We start from the raw sequence: 20,286 nt of genomic DNA, 5'->3' as shown, positions 1-20,286 counted from the left end.
ACTTAGGAATTGGGTGTAGTATGGTGGGGTGTACGATAGGTAGTCATGGTGAATGGAGAATTGGGTGTGGCATGGTGGGGTGTAGCATGGGTTGTCATGGTGAATGGAGAATTGGGTGTGGCATGGTGGGGTGTAGCATGGGTTGTCATGGCGAATGGAGAATTGGGTGTGGCATGGTGGGGTGTAGCATGGGTTGTCATGGCGAATGGAGAATTGGGTGTGGCATGGTGGGGTGTAGCATGGGTTGTCATGGCGAATGGGGAATTAACTGGGCTTTGGTAAGGGATTGGATAGGGCTGTTGGGAATTAATTTTGGCTTCAAGTCATTTTAAGCACAGAGCTGCAAGATGTGGTTTAATATGTTGCACACATAAGCTATTTCAACACAATGTCTTTATAATCAAATTAGTAAGATCAAATAGTTGCTTCTACATGTTGGCTTACTGTCGAATACTTAAATTGTTCCAACTCTAGTGCTATGTTGCACTCTGCAGCTGGCTTATTGCACACTGCACTGAATCCTGTATGTTGTCGAACACGGGAACACCTTCTCGGCTCGCCATGTCGCTCAGGTACATTCGGCCACGATTGTAGTCATTGAGCGCCGACTCCGTCAGCTGAAGTAAAAGAAATCAGTAATTATGAGCATGGACAGAGAGTTGCTACTTTGGACAGACTAATCAAACCTCACTGGAAAATCAAACATCTACTGGCAAACAAGGATAAGTTGAGCACCAGCCCGGCAGTATGTGTGAGTGCTGCCCACTGCCGTTTGCCATTGTGAGCGAAGGGACCCCAGGTTGTCCGCAATCAAGTGTAGTTGCTACACCAAACACATGAGAGTTTTATGACATGGAATCAACTTTATCGTCATGCACTCCACGTGCACCAGCCTACATCTGATCTCCCTTTCACAAACCAGATGGGTGTGCTCAATGCCATGCCCCCCATGCTTCTCATAAACTTGTTCTCTGTGCCAGTCCAACTTATCCTTTCTTGCCAGAAAGGAAAACCTCCTTACCCAGGTTCCCACATACATGACAAAGTGTATTTCAAACAGTGTATAATTAAAAGTAATTTCATAAATTGTTTGCATAAGATAAATATCTGTCAAGAAATGAAATCAAATCATTTTAGAAAGAAGTTTTTGTCCTTTCTTCTAGACAGAGATGTCAAGTCAGAGTACGAAACTTTTTTTAAACTTTAATGACGCATTAACATGTCTCTAAACATTCGGTAACTAACGATTCCATGAGAATTTAATACCTCATTAGAGTTTAATCCAGCCATTAGGTAATGTTTCATACAAGCAGGTTCCGATTTGAGTGAATGAGTGAAAGAGTCTGGTTCTACGCTGCTTATAGCAACATTCAGGCAATATCAAGGTGGTGACAGCAGAAATGGGCTTCACACACTGTACCCATGTGGGGAATTGAACCTGGGTCTTCAGTGAACACCTACCATTGTTTGTTTACCCCAATGACTCTGATTTCAATGAGACTGAGGTAGATTCTGGAGTGCAACTCACCTCTTCACCAGCAATGACTGTTGCATCTCTCATCATTTCAATACAGAGCACCACACGACAACCTAGCCCGATGTAGTAGCCAGCCTGAAACACAATATTTCCACTGAGACAAATAAACCTGATAACGATGAGTGTCTTTTTCACACTTGTATTTCAGGAACAGCCTTTCAGTGAATTGGTTTAACACATGAATTTTGACAAGATGCAGCTATGACATAAGCCTTTCATTGAATTGGTCACTTTACAATATAGAATGTACATGACAACAGTCGTCATGAAGCAAACCCATATATGTTTTCATGCACTGTCCTGAAGTTACAGAGTACGTTTTTCACACCTGAATCCCATCTAGAAATGGCATGGCCTTGTATCCTGTTTCCTGTTGCAGTATTCTATTATATGGGTTAAATATTGCTAGCAAAACTTTCTGTTTGAAGTCACGTACCTCCACCATGGCTGCCAGGCCTCGTGTATTCCGTGTGAAGACATAGAGGAGCAGACGGCATCTCTCTCGCAGCGCCACCTGCATGGGGATGAGTCTCGCTACCCACTCTGACACATGTGGGTCCTGATAGGACAGTCCATTTCGTCTGGATGATAATAATTATTCTTTTACAGTCTGGCATAGATTCCAACGTGCCAAAGACTGATACAGCGTGTAAGCAGCTTTGGTGAGATGTGCAGGTACTTAAATTACTGGGCTACCCCACTGACATGTCAGAGGAAGAAGAGCTCTCTCTAGGGTTGGATATTGCTAGAATTTGTGTATGGCAATATATGGTGATATGTGTTGGCATACTGCAGTATGTATTGTAAAATACTGTGAAAGTGTAAAGCCTAGGGGAAGGTAATGAAATAATGGCTTCCTTTCCTTTGAAACGATTCCACTGCAATGCCACTGTCAGGATTTATATGCGATTGTGCAAGAGATAAACTGAAAATGGTTCGAAAATGAAGACTTTGTTTTGAAGTTTGGAACTCGAGATTTTGGTTTGTCTATCCTTACAACGAGTGACAGTACATCCTCACAATGAGTGCCAGTACCAATCTATTTTTATTCTTCATATAGTTTAAAAGTCACGCAAATATGACCAATAAACATTCTCAAAACTATTAATGTACATCAATATTAAGAGAATATGAATGATATTTGTAGTTCTCACTACATCATGAAAATTACCCAACCAAAACTGGGTAAACCGGTTCACAAAAAGTGCACCGCAATATGTTCTATTGTGAGGTTCAAATTGCAATATCTCGGTTAACTGGTTTTATCGCCCATCCCTGTTTGAGAGGAAGAGAAGTCTCAGAAGGAAAAAGGAGATGCAGATATATGTATAGGAAGAAAGTGGACAAATAAGATGAAGATATATATAAGAAGAAAGTGGAAAAACAAGATGAAGATATATGAGAAGAAAGTGGGAGCAGGACCAGCCAAGGGAGGTAATAAAATTATCGGGCCGACCCGTAGATGCGTCCAGGGTATAGTGGAGACTTTTCGGAACGTATACCCTGGAGATATCGAGGATGGACCAGATTATGATATATATAAGAAGAAAGTGGAAAAACAAGTTAAGATATATATAAGAACAATGTGGGAGGAGTACAATATGAAGATAAGAAGAATGTGGAAGCAGGACAAGATGAAGATATGTATAAGAAGAAAGTGGAAACAGGACAAGATGAAGATATATATATAATAAAATATTGGAAGCAGGGCAAGAGGAGGTGGTAAAGGATGATGGACATTTTTCCTCACTTCAACATCGGGACTGCAATCTCCTCACGCCACCTGGACTCCCCGCAGCTACCTCCCAGGTACACATCACGCACCTCCTCTGTCACCTCATCGTACACCTCAGGACGGTAGCGATCTGAAAAACATACAATTTGTTCTACACAACTATGACAAGACCACATTATACATTAAAATGAGAAAATGATAATTGAAGTGCTAACACACTATTACCCCAGATAACCCAAGCTGCCTGTGAGGTGCTAAAAGGTTATTGGTCATGACTTATCCCAGTGGGTACTCACGTTTTGCTGGGCGAACAGAGGCAGTTTTGAACACTCACTTGCCTAAATAACATTTGATCTGACTCTTGATGAAGTTACATAGCAAAACATCATGTTAGTATCTCACCATGTGTAAAGATCTTTGACCAAATGAATATGATTACAGAATCTAAATTGTTTTTTTAGATGATTGAATGCTACAAGCAAGCTGGAATGTAACACAAGATATTCATTTAGTGTTGAAAGAAAGTAAAAAGTCTGCCGAGTCAGTTTGTGAAATATCAAGATGAGATATCCTTGTCATAAAACCCACAGTTCTGGGTGCCTTTGTACAAAGTGATCTTAGTGCTAAGGTGAAGTCCCATTCCTTAACAAAGACTTAACGCTAACACTGTTCGTACAATGGCACCCAGGGTTCTGGTCCAGAAAGCAATTCCTAACTTTCCTACATACACGAAGGCTTTGTACAAGGAGCAAAGGTGTTGTAATTGGGGCCAAACAAGGATTTCAAACACACAATAATGCTGTTACATGTAATATAGTACTTGGCCACTGGTACCACTCGCATGCCTTGAATGTTGACTTGCTTTCCCCTTAATGCTAACAGTGAGTGAATGAGTGAATTAAATTTTATGCCACTTTTAGCAATTTTCCAGTAATATCACAGCAGGGGAGAGCAGGAATGGGCTTCACACTTTTTACCCTTGTTAAAAAATCAAAACTGGGTCTTCAGCATGACGTGAGACCACTTTAACCACTAGGCTACCCCACTGCCCCCATAGTGCTAAGTGGAGAGTGCTTCAATAAGTAATGTGTTCAATGGCTATAGGTATAATCTTCAACCATGGTAGCTACAAGTATCTTCATAATTTAAAAATCTCCTACAACTTCCTAATTGTATGACAGATATTCTTGTTTCTCTGGATAACTTGCAACAAATGTGTCTGTTACTCAGGAGGAATATAATCATAATCAAGTGATGACGCATTATCCACTTGGGCTAGTGGCTCTATTCCGCTAACACTTTGACCAGCAACAGTTCAGCAGGCAAGCAATGCTTTCAGAAATGGCCGAACACTAATGACACTTACTGAGAACCCAGAAAACAGGAGTCAGCATCTTCGTGAGCACACTGGTCAATAGGGGCGGCTTCTGGAAACAATAGATAAGCCAGTCTGGGGTCACACCAACAATGGATTTTACATAATGCACACATGTCATAAATCAAGCATCGATTTTCAGCATGACAGGCAAACACCTTAAAAGAAGGCAACTTCACCGCCTTTATCTGGAAGGATAAAATAGAACAAACCTTCCTGCCCAGGTTTAGGAACTGATTTTATCAGAGATGACATTGGTGTATCATTCAAAAGTTGGGATATTCCATTTTGCGATATTTCATTTTGTAAGCATACCACTAGCCAGTGCAAATGCATAAGAAAAAGTAATATGTACAGGAAATCATGAAATTAATGCAAGCATTTTATTCATGCAAAAAATGTGTCTGTACTCTTTTCACATTGATATCATGACACATTTCAGTCTGACCATGTCTACATTTGATTACTTAATAAATAAAACTCTGGCCATCTTTATTATCTTCAGGTTAGCATTCATCATAATGATGCTGTATACAAACACAATTCAGACATCTCTCATATAATTACTTGACAAATGAGCACTAATTTCCATGACACTAACTGATATCCATTGAATATTCACCAATACAGGTCACTTCCTCATTACAAGTGTTGCAAGTCACATGTAATCACATCACTGGTTACATTCACTGGTCATTGTTTTAAGTCACTCAAGCACGTCAGCCAGACCAGACACTCTCTAACCATGGAGGATCATTTTGCGATGTTTGCTCACCTTTGAAGTTTTTCAAGTCAAATTATGTCTATAAATGTAGTCATCAGACAAGAAGTTGCAAGCAATCACGTGATCAAACATGGCAGCAATATCAAAACACTGTCTGCTTGTTTCCATTCATTGCTTAACAAGCTCTATTCAGGTTATTTCGAAAGAACAAGTGTGAAAAGAAATTAAACATCAATGATTCAGGGTACCAAATTTTTATCAACACAGCTCGCAATCATTTCGTAATGTATTTTAGATTAGACCCTCGTACTTACATTAAATTTGTGACACATTAATTTCATGACTTACAGTATATCCATACAGATGAAACATTTACAAAGGAATGGAATAAAGTGTCACATTGTCAGTTAATTTCTCTTGATCTTTACCTCCATGGCTTCATCATTTGTATTTACCCTATAAATCCAGTATCCCCTACATTTTTTTAACCATATATATACCAAATGATGAATCATTTATCGTAGTTAGGTAGTAATATATTGTGTTTCTTGCTGTTGCTACATGTCAAATTATCTCTCGCTATCAGCACTTGAAGTTAATTAACACAGCCCCAGTGCTTTGTAGCTCACTTGAACTCTCCAAGTATATTTGCAACAATTGATTACAAAGATTAATGTAAGAGGTCAGAAAAAAATATACAAAAATAAACATGAATGAAACAAAAAACATAAGCTTTCTGTATGGCTACAAAATTCATTCCAGTTTGAAGAACACACTAGCTGAATAATAGACTTACATAACAGTTTTCAATATGGTGAGTGAGTGAGTTAAATTTACGCTGTAATCAGGTTCCCATCACGAAAGCAGAAACTGAACATCAATGGCACCCATGTTGAAAATGAGATCAGTGTTATAGTCTGTTGTTAACCGGAAGATAACAGTACATAAACTGACCTAAACAAATGTTTTGTTCAGAAGTTTACCCACTGAAAAGCTGACTTGCACCTGGTGCACCTGGTGCAAGTCAGCCTAATAACTAGGCGTGCACTCTGTAATACTGGATTGTATGCGTGTAAGTAACAAAGGACTAAATTGAACCCTGCATTATACAGGTCCCCAGATGCACAAATAGTTACATTGTAGGATAGTTCACCTTTCTCTTCATCTCTGTAACAATACAACAGAACTCCTCAAAAGAGAAGGAATCTTGCACTGGACGCTGTTGATTGAGCCACTTCATGTCCAGTTCCAGTCCTGAATAGCATTTGTAGCCCAGCTTGACCTGTGGACACAGGTGCTTTAGTTTGTTGTGTATTGACATAGGGAGTTAGTGGGTGCATGTGTGTGTGTGTGTGTGTGTGAATGGGTGGGTGGGTTGGGGAGTGAGTGAGCGAGCAAGCGAGCGAGTGGGTGGGCTATGAGTGAGTGAATGCATGGGTGGGTGGGTGGTTTGATGAGTGAGTGAGTGAGTTAACATTCAATGTTACATCGGCAATATTTCATCCATATCGCGATGAGAACATTTAATACAGCAATGAAATATATGTCTATTATAAAAACCTGTCCCTGAAGGACAGTAAAACAACTAGAGTATCACAATCATCATTAAAACTAGCAAGGAAAGTTAAAACTAATATCACTATGTGGACAATACAATATAAAAACAGGCTATAGATCGCCAACAAACGACAGTAGATCATCACACGGCGAGTGAGTGGGCTTTGAGTGAGTGAGTGAGTGAGTGGGCTTTGAGTGAGTGGGCTTTGAGTGAGTGAATGAGCTTTGAGTGAGTGAATAGGTGAGTGGGTGAGTTGATGGGCGGGTCGATGAATGAGTGAATGAGTGGGTGACTGTGGGTGTGTGAGAGAGTGGGTTTGAGAGAGTGAGTGAGTGGCAATGACATATATAGTAACACCTGAGTGCAGTTTGTTGGCTATATTAACACAAGTTATTAAGGATAGACTGGTTCCAAGTTATTGTTTGATCTGGTGAGTTTGGACAACAATATTCAATTGAATAAGCTGGTGTATCAAATGATGAAAAGACGGAGAATATCTTACATCTTCTTTGGTCATCTTTCCTCCGACATTAGAACTGATGGAATTAAAAGTCTCTCTCAGTTTCCTGCAGGTAAAGGTATAAAACCAAATTAATGGTTACTCAAATACATTACAAAAGCAGCTGAGGATTTAAGTCTGTGCACATATTGTAACCCCAAATCGTCACAAGACAAGCACAGGTCGTTGCAGACAAGTCTTAACACAAAATTCCCACAACATCACAAAAAAGTTGCTATTCGAACCCAAATCTCTATTGAGAGATGCCTGCAGCACAATCGTGGTTTGCTTTCCCTGCAAATGCAGCAGCAGCAGCACATTTCATCTTAACTTACATGTAACAGTTCCCCCTTCCTTCAACATGCTATCATACAAACAACTGTGGCTGATCATCCTCATGTCAACCAGACTGAACACTACACCTACAGCAGAGCGGACCCAACTTGTGTGTGGCCAAATTTGACAGGCTGTGCTCCGTGGTTTATTTCCAAATCCTGGACCCGCATATTCTGAAATGAAATAGTTAATTTTCTTGATATGCTCAATCTGTCTGACTCTGTGAATGAGACATAACACCAGTAATCAATCACTGGTGGCATTTTACTCAAACACCAGTCCATGCCACCAGCAGTTTTATAGGTCACCAAAAGACCGAGTGAGGTACTCAGTTTGGCCCAGATTGGGTTTACTCTCTTGACTCTGTCATTTTTTTAAAATGTCTGGTCCATCAATTACACAGCATATCAATATTCAACTCTCCCAAGTCATGCATCATCTCCAAATGACTGTACATCAGTGTTCAAGTCTCTACAACCATTCATTATCTCCAAATCACTGGTCCCTTCACATCTCTGCACATCAATGTTCAACACTCTACAACCATTCACTATCTCCAAATGACTGGTCCCTTGACAACTCTGTACATCAATTTGCATCTCGCTACAACCATTCATTATCTCCAAATGACCGGTCCCTTCATAACTCTGTACAGCAATGTCCATCTACATGGTTCAACACACCACACAGCGCTACTTACCTGTTTCAGCCCCGTGGCAGTACACTGCAGAGCTTTGTGAATGTTTGTGAAGACAGGTATCGCGTTTCGCTCAACAATATCCATCAAAACTGTTCGAGCTCGCACAATGTCTCCAAGTTCCCTGTAATGTATACACAGTGAGAACATATTAGTATACATTTATTCAACACCCTGATTAAGGATAATACCTTGAACAGCATTGTATGGGAGTGTTCTAATGAGATAGTGTACATCTAGGAGTGATATAAAGACTTTACGACTCAACTAAACTATCAATCAAGACATGTCAGCTTCATGTGAAGGAAAGTCCAACTGATGGTGCCAAAAAACACCCATGATGCATAACTGATACCTCTTAATCTGTGTATCAGGGTCTACAGTTGATGCTAATATAATAAAACTACATAGGCATACCAGTACAAATTTTTGTACCTCCCTTCGGAAGAAAAAAAGGCAAAGAATAATAATCATGGGCGTCGTTATACCAGATACAAACTTTATGGCATGTAGCAAATGCACTGAGGCATTGGGAACGCCACTGACAAGGTACAGCTTATTGTATCCCTGAAGGGGTTGGTATCTTCAGGAAAGCCCAAGTGAAGATGCAGGAATTTAACCCAGCATGAATATGGTCTAACAAACCAACCACAGTAATCAGGGCAAATGTTTGATTGAAACTCTCAGTCACCTAATCCTGCCGAGGGAGGCAACACAACATGGTTAATTTCATTGCCTTAGCACCTCCACTACATGTATAAATATATAGAGAAAGAGTGTTCACCGTGATGAGGGACATTCTCCATTAAGTACGACCTTCTCCCATGTGTCGTTATAGACCAGTACTACCTGGCGATGAGAACCTGGAACAGTTGGGAGTCATTTGAGGTGTCTGCACGTAGTCGCAGAAACAGAAACAGACCTGTCTCTTCAAAGCCTGAAGTATTTATATTCCACAATGCATTTTCCAATTAATGAATACTATTTCCAAATTCCAACAAAAATTAAAAGCTGTCATGTTTCGCAGTATAATTTATGAAAACCATGAGAATGGTGACTTTATTGGTCTAAAGGGACATTTGTTTCAACCAGCCAGGCCACTATGACAAGAATGATGCTTAAAGGATGTAACTATGCACCAGTCCAGGTGTAAAGATACAAGTTGGCCATCAGTACTGCCCTTCAGTAAGTAGGTGTGCGGACTAGGGCTGCAACAACTCACCCGGACCTAGATTGATTCAATTTTCGACACTGAACCCACGATTCGATAATTTTCGATTTGATTCTTCAAAAAGCAAAAACCTCAGACATCATTTAACTCTCAGAGTACAAGTAAGCCTGCTTTTTAAGCATGAAATACATCATCAACTTGGCAATGACTACTGACGACAATGCTCACTGGATAATTAGACGCCATCAAGCAATCATGTTTTGCCTCATTTCAACACTCAAGACAGCTTCAGTAAGACTAAGAATTACATTTCTCAAAAATGTTGAATCAAAATAATGATAATGGTTATCGAAAACCAAAACTGAGATGTCAGATTTGATTTTCAAAGAATATCGATTCAGTGTAGCTGGTGAGGACACATGAAGATGCTGAAGCACCCACCGACTAGATAGGCCACTTCTACCATGGACACCACAGCCCTCGTGTGATTGTCAATCATGAAGAACAGAAGCTGTGCTGCCTGGAACAACATTATCACAATGTTTCAGTCAAAATACAAGCATCGTCAAGCAAAGTCCTTGTCTGGTTAATTAGACACAATAGGCTGCACTTAGCACTGCTAGTTACTGAAATTCACAGTCTGGATCTGTGAACTAGGTTTCTGTATAATTGAAACATTTTATGTAGTACGGCAATATTCCAGCAATATCACAGCAGGGAACACCAGAAACAGGCTTCACACATTGTACCCTTGTGGGGGATCAAACTTTGGTCTTTGGCGTAAAGAGTGAACACTTTAACCACAAGGCTTCAGCACCACCTCATATTCCTGCAGGAGCACAGCTGGTATACACAGTGGTGTATAATGGCTGTCCAATTGTTGGTGTATCATATATGTCCAAGAGGCTGGATACCGTGGTTTGTGTATATACCATATGTGACACAGTTATTTTCCTTTATCTTGCTTCTAATCATACCTTATGATATTTTGGCCACACAAGCATTTACCCTGAGGTAAACCTGTGCAAGAGTTATCTCCCCTTACCAAATTTAATATGGATATGCTGTTTTAATTGGAGATAATGTTGATAATCACTTGTAACTTATATTTTTCATTTTTGATTATTAATCTTGTGTGAATTTACTACATACAATTCATTTTATAAAAAACATCTTGTTATTGTTACAATCTTTTTTCATCGATGAATTAATACTTTTTTAAAATTCCTGTTTTTAATTAATGAGTCAAATCCAACATATTGCCTTGAAAATTGATTTTCCTGCTTTACTTCATACAAATACTGAAATATCTTTATAGGAAAACACATACTGAATAAGAAAAGTAAACAATTTATCTTTAAGAGAACGTTCACTGACATATTACTTATAACAGACGGTGCCACAAGGGGGTGCCGCTTGTCAAACAATATATTTCATAATTAGATTCAGGACACATTTCTCTACAAAACAAAACCAAATTTAGCAATTTCTTGATCTTCTGATATTTTGTATCCAACCTCCTTAATGAGTGCATAGGCTCCAATATATAAAACACTGGCCAAAATATTGTTGAAAAGCATGACATTGTGCCTTTAAAACAACACATGTAGAATAATAACCCTACACACATGTGGATGATGTTAAGGATACCTGTTTAGCTCGGTCCTCCAGCTCAATCAGCTCTGGTCTCCAGGTGTTTACTACCTGCAAAACGTGTCAAAACATCAGTAAATGTATATTATTTCAAGGATTGCAAGATGGATAGTTCTTGCTACAGAAGGATGCATTGATATTCTAGCCATATGACAACAGCCTGTCTGTTCAGAGCAGTATGAGTGTGTGTTCTGAGTTCAGTAGATAGATCAGTCAGTACACATGAACATAACATGGTGTCTGTTGTTTAATGTCTGGCTCTGCAATACTCCAGCCATGTGACAACGGCCTCTCTGCCCAACATCAGCAGTATGTGTATGTGTGTTCTGAGCTCCATGGTTAGATTAGTGCGTACACGAGAACATAACATGGTGTCTGTTGTTTAATGTCTGGCTCTGCAATACTCCAGCCATGTGACAACGGCCTCTCTGCCCAACATCAGCAGTATGTGTATGTGTGTTCTGAGCTCCATGGTTAGATTAGTGCGTACACGAGAACATAACATGGTGTCTGTTGTTTAATGTCTGGCTCTGCAATACTCCAGCCATGTGACAACGGCCTCTCTGCCCAACATCAGCAGTATGTGTATGTGTGTTCTGAGCTCCATGGTTAGATTAGTGCGTACACGAGAACATAACATGGTGTCTGTTGTTTAATGTCTGGCTCTGCAATACTCCAGCCATGTGACAACGGCCTCTCTGCCCAACATCAGCAGTATGTGTATGTGTGTTCTGAGCTCCATGGTTAGATTAGTGCGTACACGAGAACATAACATGGTGTCTGTTGTTTAATGTCTGGCTCTGCAATACTCCAGCCATGTGACAACGGCCTCTCTGCCCAACATCAGCAGTATGTGTATGTGTGTTCTGAGCTCCATGGTTAGATTAGTGCGTACACGAGAACATAACATGGTGTCTGTTGTTTAATGTCTCACTCAGCAATATTCCAGCTTTGATATAACAGACATTCCAATGACTAACATCATGAGCATCACCCATGCAACTGTGAATTACGAATGCTGGTTTGCATGACTGTTCATTAACGTGTCTTTCTGTAATGTCTAATTGCATGCATGTACACATGCACATGTAAAAATCATATGAGCTAAGATCAGTAACATTACATATACGTTTCCCTCAATTCAGACTCACAGGATTGTAGAATGTCAGTGACTGAAGTTTGAGATATGGGATGGCCTTTTCCTGGCGCCATGATGTACCAGAACATGACCCACCCAGGAACACTGGAACAGATAACTAGGTGTTATGGCCAGCAAAACTCTCAATCAAAACTTGAAATGTACGGTATTATTGGTATATCAGTAATACGCAATACACTTTTCAAATATTTTTTCTGAGAACTGGTATATTAGGTAAAGAACATGTATCAAGCTTTTGTGATTATCTCTATAGTTTAAATTAAAACTGGCGCATACTCAATACTTTCATTCACTAAAATAGTTTTGCTCGTTATTTAAAGACAAAACAGCATTTAGTAAGAAAAAGAATCCATGACTATGCAATGTTATTCTTAAATTTCCAATATCAGAGCCATAACATATATGCTTAGGGACTTATAATTTAAAAAATTGTATTGACATGTAAAATTAGTGTCATTTGCTGTTAAACACTTAGGTTCCAAATATGTCCCAATATATGTGACAACACACAGCAATAATCCACAAAGATATCATAACAAATTACTTCACGATACACCCAATCAGAACTCTTTATACACCCAGTAACACTGGAACAAATAACTGGTTGTTATAGTCAATATAAACTCATAATACTAACAGATTACAAATGAATTTACCTTTCCCTCAGTCAAAACTCTCGTTACAACAAGAAATACTGAAACAAATAATTTTGTGTTTCCATATCTAAACTCTCAAAACATCCATAAACACTGTACAAATACACCAAATCAAGACAGTTAATGCATTTTGTGCAGATGTCCGTATATATTCTCTGGCCTTTGATCTAACACAGTGAGCACTCATCCTTGAGATCTCCAGGCTATACATTCTGATAAATCTCCACTATACCCTGGATGCATCTACAGTCTTATAATTTTATTACCTCCCTTTACTGGCTCTGCATTCTCACAGTAGCCAATCAGCTAAGTCACCATTACAACTGAGTTTGCCAATGTCAACAAAGATCGTGTTCGCAGCTGAGAAGGTTTGTTTGCAGTATGTCTCAAATTTGGGGGAAATCACACAGACAATTGTCAGGTCCGAAACTTTAAAAAAATATTTGTAAGAACTCCTACCTCTTTCAGAGTTCCTCTGCATGATGTGTGTTGTCAAGTGTAATCTGTTAGATAATTTCAAAAGCAAAAGTAAGCTGTGATTGGTACGCTCAACTTCCTATTGTTGACACTTGGTTGGATAAAAAGCCAGCCAAGGGAGGTAATACAATTATCAGGCCGAGCTGTAAATGCATCCAGCATATATAATGGATATTTATTGGTGCTTATACCCTGGTGATATTGAGGGTGAGTGAGTACTGTACAAGGCATAAAGTGCACACAAAATAGTTCTTCAGTTCGGGGACGCCTTTGACCAAGGCATATAGTCTTATAGCATCTGTCCTACTGTGTAATATTTTTCTATAGCCTACCTTGGAAATTAGCCTGTAGACTCTCTGAAATGAAAATGCAAAATATCTGCATTACTAAGAAAGCTGAAGTGTCTGCATTTATTAATGAAAAAGCATATAGCTAATCAAATTCTTCAAGCTGAAATTCTAAGTAAAGATATGATATATCAGCAGCCTGCTTCTTTATTGCAGTTAAGAGCAACATTTTGCCAGAAGTAATATAGAAATCTGTGAAACCACAGGAAACTGCTCAGTTGGGAACTCAACGAGCCTGACCACCTGATCCTGTTAGTCGCCTCTAACAACATGGATAGTTATCTTGTGTGGCAAAATTTAGGATTCATATCATATCCTATATGTTTGAAAAGATGTAACACTACTGCCATGACAAGATGTTTAAAATGTTGATAGACAACATCGGGGAAATGCAAGCACCCCTCCATTCTGACAATATGCAACTATTAGGGGTCTTGAAGAAGGTGAGGACAGCATATAAACTTGGATGATGTCAGTATGGGTATAGAACCTGACGCAGAATCCCACAAATCTATTGTCATAAAAGCTGAGGAGAAATGGGGTATCAGACTGTGCTGAATATTACTACAGATTATAACACAAATATACAATAAAATATGTGTGTTTGTGCAGGTGTGTAAATATACTGGGCTTGACAAATGATGGCTTTATAATGATAGCCTGTTTAGATAATGCCATAATAAATACATTTTGATGCAGTAAAATGAATGCAAGCAGGCAGTCCTTGTTATATTCTGTCAATGTCAAACAACAGACAGGATTACAAAAATGCCACAATAGTTTCGGTGACAACGAATGCATCATATTACTTTCTCTGTGCCTGCAATCTGAATCAGGTTTGTTGCTGACGACACTGAACCTGTTGACTAACACTGGTCATGGCTTAGTACCTTTTCTTTTTCTTCTCATCTCATATGCGTCTGGTTTGTTTTTTAACAAGGACCGAGGCTGGGGGAGAGCAATGCTGAAAAAGAAACAGTCAGGAATTAAACGTGCCAACAGTGACTTGGGTATATTGGTGAATCAGCTTGTGTTACAGGGATGAGTCTACTTATGTTACAGGGATGAGTCTACTTATGTTACAGGGATGAGTCTACTTGTGCTACAGAGGGGAGTCAGATTGTGCTACGGGGGTGAGTCAGCTTGTGTTCCAGGGATGAGTCTACTTGTGTTACAGGGATGAGTCTACTTGTGTGGGGCAAGAGTCTACTTGTTACAGGGGTGAGTACTTACAAAAGGTGAGTCTGTACGTGTATAGGGTGCACAGCAAAAATAACTTGGTTTCCGTTCTTGCGGAAACCTGATGGATACTGGGTAATGTAGGTTTCCGCTAGGTTTCAGTTTCAGGAAACGCGCAATGAGAGTTTCCGCATAGTTTCGTGAGTCTACTTGAGTGTCGGTTGAGTCTATTCGTGTTACAGGGGTGAGTCTACTTGTAAGTAAAGTCTATTTGTGTTACTGGGGTGAGACTACGTGTGTAAAATGAGTCTATTTGTGTTACAGGGGTGAGCCTACCTGTACGTAAAGTGAGTCTATTTGTGCTTTCGATCTGACCCTACTTGTGTGTTGGGTGAGTCTACCTGTGTGTAAGTTGAGTATATATGTGTTAGAGGGGTGAATCTACTTGTATGTAGGGTGAGTCTAGTTGTGTGTAAGATGAGTCTATTTGTGTTAAGGGGTGAGCTTACATATGTGTAGGCATGAGTACTTGTGCTGCAGGGGTGGATCAACTTGCGTTACAGGGGTGAACCTCTGTGTGTAGGGTGAGTCTAGTAGGGCCCAGTAGCATTGTGTCAACAATGATGCAAGCTTCAATATTCACTGCGTATTTGAGATAATCAGTGCGTCCTATACACAGGTTTTCTGTGTCATGGCAAACACTGTTCACAACTATGAATATGTACTCAGTGTGACTAATGAAAGGACACCATGGTATGTTGAGTGCCAAAGGTGAGCCTCTGTCAACAAGCACCAATAGGTCTGAGTATGGTTGGAGAACATGTTGTCTTATACCATGTCTCACTGATTTGATCCTTTTGTAAAAATGGAGAAACTGACTATCCAAAACGATAAAATAACTGAATATGCTTGAAAGTGTACAATTGTCTTGCAGGGGTGAAAGGGTTGGTGCAAATGTTTTACAGGAGTGAGGGGGTAATCAGGTCACATGGTGTAGGCATCTTCCCAAGGCAACAGAGTAAACACACTGACAGAGTCAACTTTGGAATCTTGTGGCTTGACTGTACAGCCAACAGTAGCTATTAGGAGTTCTGTCCCTAATGTGTCCTACTGACCAATTAGATACCACTTTTCTTACTGCTTGCATTAGCTTTAAATAAAATGGCAGTGTCCTGGTAAAGGATCTTAAATGATGTCTGCTGCAACAAAATGACTCCTTCTTAGTTGAATGCATCAGATTACTTTAGCAAATGAATTGAAATCAGGAAACAATTTGGAAATTATCTGTTGCCCAACTGATGAACACATGGTCTTCAAATTCTGCAATCAACGGAAATCAGCATAACTGTCATCATTTTGCACTTTGTTATGTGATTGTGACTGGACTTTGAATAGTCCAGCCAAAATGGTCCTCCATTATTACTCCCTCGTTCAACAAGGATGGACCCTGGACTTTCACTACATAGACAGCATACTCACTTGTCTTGGGACGAGAGGTGAAAGGTAAAGTCTAACTGCAGTGTAGGGGTGATAGGTTAAGTCTACTCTTGGAGAAGGGGTGAACGGTACAAGTGAGAAAAGGGGTTTGTCTATCTATAGGTATTGAATGCCTGTGTCATGTAAATTGTGACATTTTCTTCTAGATCACCAGTACTCAAGGGAAACATACCCTCTCTCATAGTGATATTGAAGCTCATCAACCAGAACACAGAACTCCCCGAAAGTGATGTGATCAGGAACGCAGGGACTGCCATACTCGACTGCACAGTGCACCATCTCTAGAACTGGAGGTGAGAAAATAAAACATATATATCATTTACATCTCTGGAACAGGATTTGACAGAATGTGTCAGATATTTATTAATTAGATTCCCATCCTGCACCCCTGACCATATTATTTTTTTGTCCAAAGTACCATAGAGAAAAACATATTTATAACTTTTACATGATCCTGACCAAAAAAGTTGCACTCAATCAAAATGACCTTGACCTACCTTGTGAGTATGAAGGGTAAAGGTTCAGCTCACAGAAGGCACGTCTGAGGATGGAGATTGGCAGCTTGTTTTCTCCAAGGTCGTATCGCTTGAAGACCTCCCATAAGCCACTGAAAGATCGGGGACAGAAGTGTTCACTACTCAACAAAAGAGTTGATGAGCAAATTATTTTTTCGAATGACTGCTGTGTGTTTAAATTATTCAGTCCTACATGACAGCTTTCTTTTCAGTGTTACTTCAAATGTTTTGTAGACCAAAGTGTAAAGCTAATAACCAGCATTTATAAACCTCTTGAGATGATTTCTCGTTATCTTGCAGGTTCCTTCAAACATAATGGAAACCTCGAATGCATCTTAGTTTGAGGAAGTCCCAGGGACTTCTACATGAAAACCTGGGTACTTGGTAATTACCTCTATTACTTTATGTGTAATTTTTTACCAAGTACCTGGGTCTTGATGTGGAAGTCCCTGGGTCTTGATGTGGAAGTCCCTGGGTCTTCCTCGACGTTAAAACTACAGGCATACACTCTTAACGAATGCAATCAAAAACAAAACCAACAGTATTTCTCGTTGACCCTCCTCCGCGGGTTTACATGCGCTACCAAAACCTCAGAGGTGTGTTTGCCACCTAACCTACTCATCTGATGTAGCAACATGGGAATCTAATAATTGGTAGTTTAGATTATGTGCTTTGGTCTCCCTGGTAAGTGTAGTGACATATGTTATACACATATCACATAAAAAAAGTGTGTTAATTCATTTCTTCAACCTAAGACCCGTGAAGACCTGGGGTAGAATAGGCCTTCAGCAACCCATGCTTGCCACAAAAGGCAACCATGTATGCTTGTCGTAAGTGGCAAATAACGGGATCGGGTGATCATTCTCACTGACTTGGTTGACATATATCATTGGTTCCCAATTGCGCAGATTGGTGCTCATGCTGTTGGTCACTGGATTGTCTGGTCAAGCGTTGACCAATAAGAGGGCTTAGTTTGACCACAGCTCCTTTTATGCAGCCTTACATCCTTGCCATCATCCGCCATTTGTGTCAAGATCGTTTAGTTGAGGGTTAAAATTGGCTTTCAATTGACTTGTAGAAATAACAATAAAGAACTGGTTGGTGTCATGAGAGGTGATCAACAGGCCAATCACCCATGAATATGTTTAGATGAAGTTTTAATCGATTGCATGCAATGGTAGTGCAGCAATCTGCAAAGCAGGCGGGTGGGGCACACCAAAGTGTCCAGCCTTGTCTGGATATATTGTACTGCGAAGCGTTTCAAGTCAGGGGTCATCTCCAAAATTTCCTATTTTAAAAAAAAAATCTTTAATCCTCACAATGACACGAGTGCCTGTGCACATAGGCGGGACACCTATATGTTTGCCTGCTTGTCTGCAAATGACATTATGCAATACACAACTTCAGCCATTGACCATGTGCAATTGAATTTAACACTCATCAGGATATATGCTATAAACAAAACACATTGATTTAGGGCTCTTGCCTATAATTTTGTTTATATGTTTTTTCACAATCAGGAAAGTATATTATATGTCACGAATAAATGATAATTGTATCTTAATTATGGTTTATTTTTAGTTGTTGTTGCATGTAGCCTTTACGTTATAATTGGTTAACTAGAAATGTTAAAAGGAGATGTTTTTCATGTATCGTTATTTCCTTATCAAGGTTTCACTAAAGTTACACTAAAATTTGAACTATGTTTGTTTCAAAGCCAGCAATTACTTCCTCATAGGAAATAGATAACATATCAATTCAAATAAAAAATCTACTGCTGATTTACATTGTTGGCACCACTTTACATCTATGTACAATAACAAACTGAAGTAAAATCCCAAAATAAGCATGGTAACAACTGATTGAAATGGGCAGGAATTACATCTATTGGTCAATCCTAAGAAGCTCCCATTCATAATGCATAAATTTTTGGCATTACCATAAAGACAGAAGCAAATAACTAATCTTTAAGTTATTACACATATTACACAGGTTCAGTCATCTCCAGTATCAGGAGATCATATCCACTTCTGTGAGACCCATGAAGGTCCGGGGTACAATAGGCCTTCAGCAACCCATGCTAGTTGTAAAAGGTGACTCAGCTTGCTGTAAGAGGTGACTAGCGGGATTGGGTGGTCAGGCTTGCTGACTAGGTTCACACTTGTCATCGGTTTCCCAACTGCGAGGATCAATGCTCATGCTGTTGATCTCTGGATTGTCTGGTCCAGACTCGATTATTTACAGACCGCCACCATACAGATGGAATATTGCTCATTTTGCTGAATGTGGCGGAAAACTAAACTCACTCACTCTCTCCACTTCTGTGGATGGTAGAACTGCTGTAGAATATATCCTTGGCTATTTTCATTCAAGTGTCTTGTGTAAGTTGTCAGTGACCCATCAAGCCTCAATACAACTAACACTAAGGACAGAAGCGGCAGATATAAATCATCACAACACTCTGACATTCCATTCACAGACTCAGCCATACATAATAGACAGTGCTCTTGTTGTCTGATTCTAAATACATCTAAAAAACAGATTTTTAAAAAAAATCACACTCCATTATTGGTCGTGTCTACAATATAGCCTCAGCTCCAAAAATAAACATTATTCTGGGTGGATTTCATTTATTAGAACTATATGCCAGAATGAGATAATTATTTCTGTATCGTATAAATGTCTGTCTATTGTATCGGATTTAAACACTCAGTCACACCAGCTGTCATCAAATCTGTCATCTCTATAAACTGCTAACTAATGCTGCTCACCTTGTATATTCGCCAAATATTTTGTCAACAACATCTTGTGTCCGAGTATTCATATTGTCAATGCCTAACATCGACCCGGCGTCCACTGCTGACTTCTTCTGTTGTTGTGGTAGGCAGCCAGCCATTTCAGGGTTGACTGAATTGCGTTTCACACTATTTAATCTGATAGTTGCGAAATGCCTTGACCATCTTTCGATTTGGGGATTGCTAAGGGAGACAATCCATTGTTACCGAATTAAAAGTGTACCACCAGAAAAGAATAACTAGTTGTTCAATAACGCTTCGATTTCTCGTTTCAGTCTCGATTATACTGAATGGAGTACAAGTTGACGTATGATTTCAATATTGCCTTTATCGTCGTAATCGTCGCTTTTAACAAGAATGGTACCTCATATTTCGT

The 20,286-nt window shown here is 39.6% G+C and overlaps 1 protein-coding gene across 1 annotated transcript; it reads right to left on the bottom strand.

Moving 5' to 3' along the window:
- Nucleotides 1-310: 310 nt before the first annotated feature.
- Nucleotides 311-20,123, bottom strand: LOC137273366 (uncharacterized). The gene is made up of 18 exons (XM_067805979.1): nt 19,887-20,123; nt 17,098-17,207; nt 16,773-16,887; nt 14,815-14,888; nt 13,910-13,933; nt 12,437-12,528; nt 11,283-11,336; nt 10,074-10,152; nt 9,246-9,324; nt 8,465-8,585; nt 7,855-7,937; nt 7,432-7,495; nt 6,525-6,653; nt 4,639-4,699; nt 3,288-3,402; nt 1,974-2,118; nt 1,529-1,612; nt 311-617 (listed from the first exon to the last, which is right to left on the bottom strand). Exons 1-18 carry the CDS (start codon nt 20,009-20,011, stop codon nt 477-479), a joined length of 1,695 nt encoding a protein of 564 aa, XP_067662080.1. The 5' UTR covers nt 20,012-20,123; the 3' UTR covers nt 311-476.
- Between the last annotated feature and the right edge of the window lie 163 nt (nt 20,124-20,286).

The sequence above is a fragment of the Haliotis asinina genome, chromosome 2 (assembly GCF_037392515.1).
Source record: "Haliotis asinina isolate JCU_RB_2024 chromosome 2, JCU_Hal_asi_v2, whole genome shotgun sequence".
Classification (NCBI taxonomy): domain Eukaryota; kingdom Metazoa; phylum Mollusca; class Gastropoda; order Lepetellida; family Haliotidae; genus Haliotis; species Haliotis asinina.
Note: the sequence above shows the minus strand (reverse complement) of the source record. Positions and strands in the feature narration are given on the sequence as shown.

What these genes read in the sequence shown, in the direction of transcription:
- LOC137273366 (XM_067805979.1), bottom strand. Translation starts at nt 20,011, where the DNA reads ATGGCTGGCTGCCTACCACAACAACAGAAGAAGTCAGCAGTGGACGCC. An exon ending in ATATTTGGCGAATATACAAG is followed by an intron (nt 17,208 to 19,886) that starts GTGAGCAGCATT and finishes CCGATCTTTCAG; the next exon opens with TGGCTTATGGGAGGTCTTCA. An exon ending in TCCTGTTTTCTGGGTTCTCA is followed by an intron (nt 3,403 to 4,638) that starts GTAAGTGTCATT and finishes TATGTTTTTCAG; the next exon opens with ATCGCTACCGTCCTGAGGTG.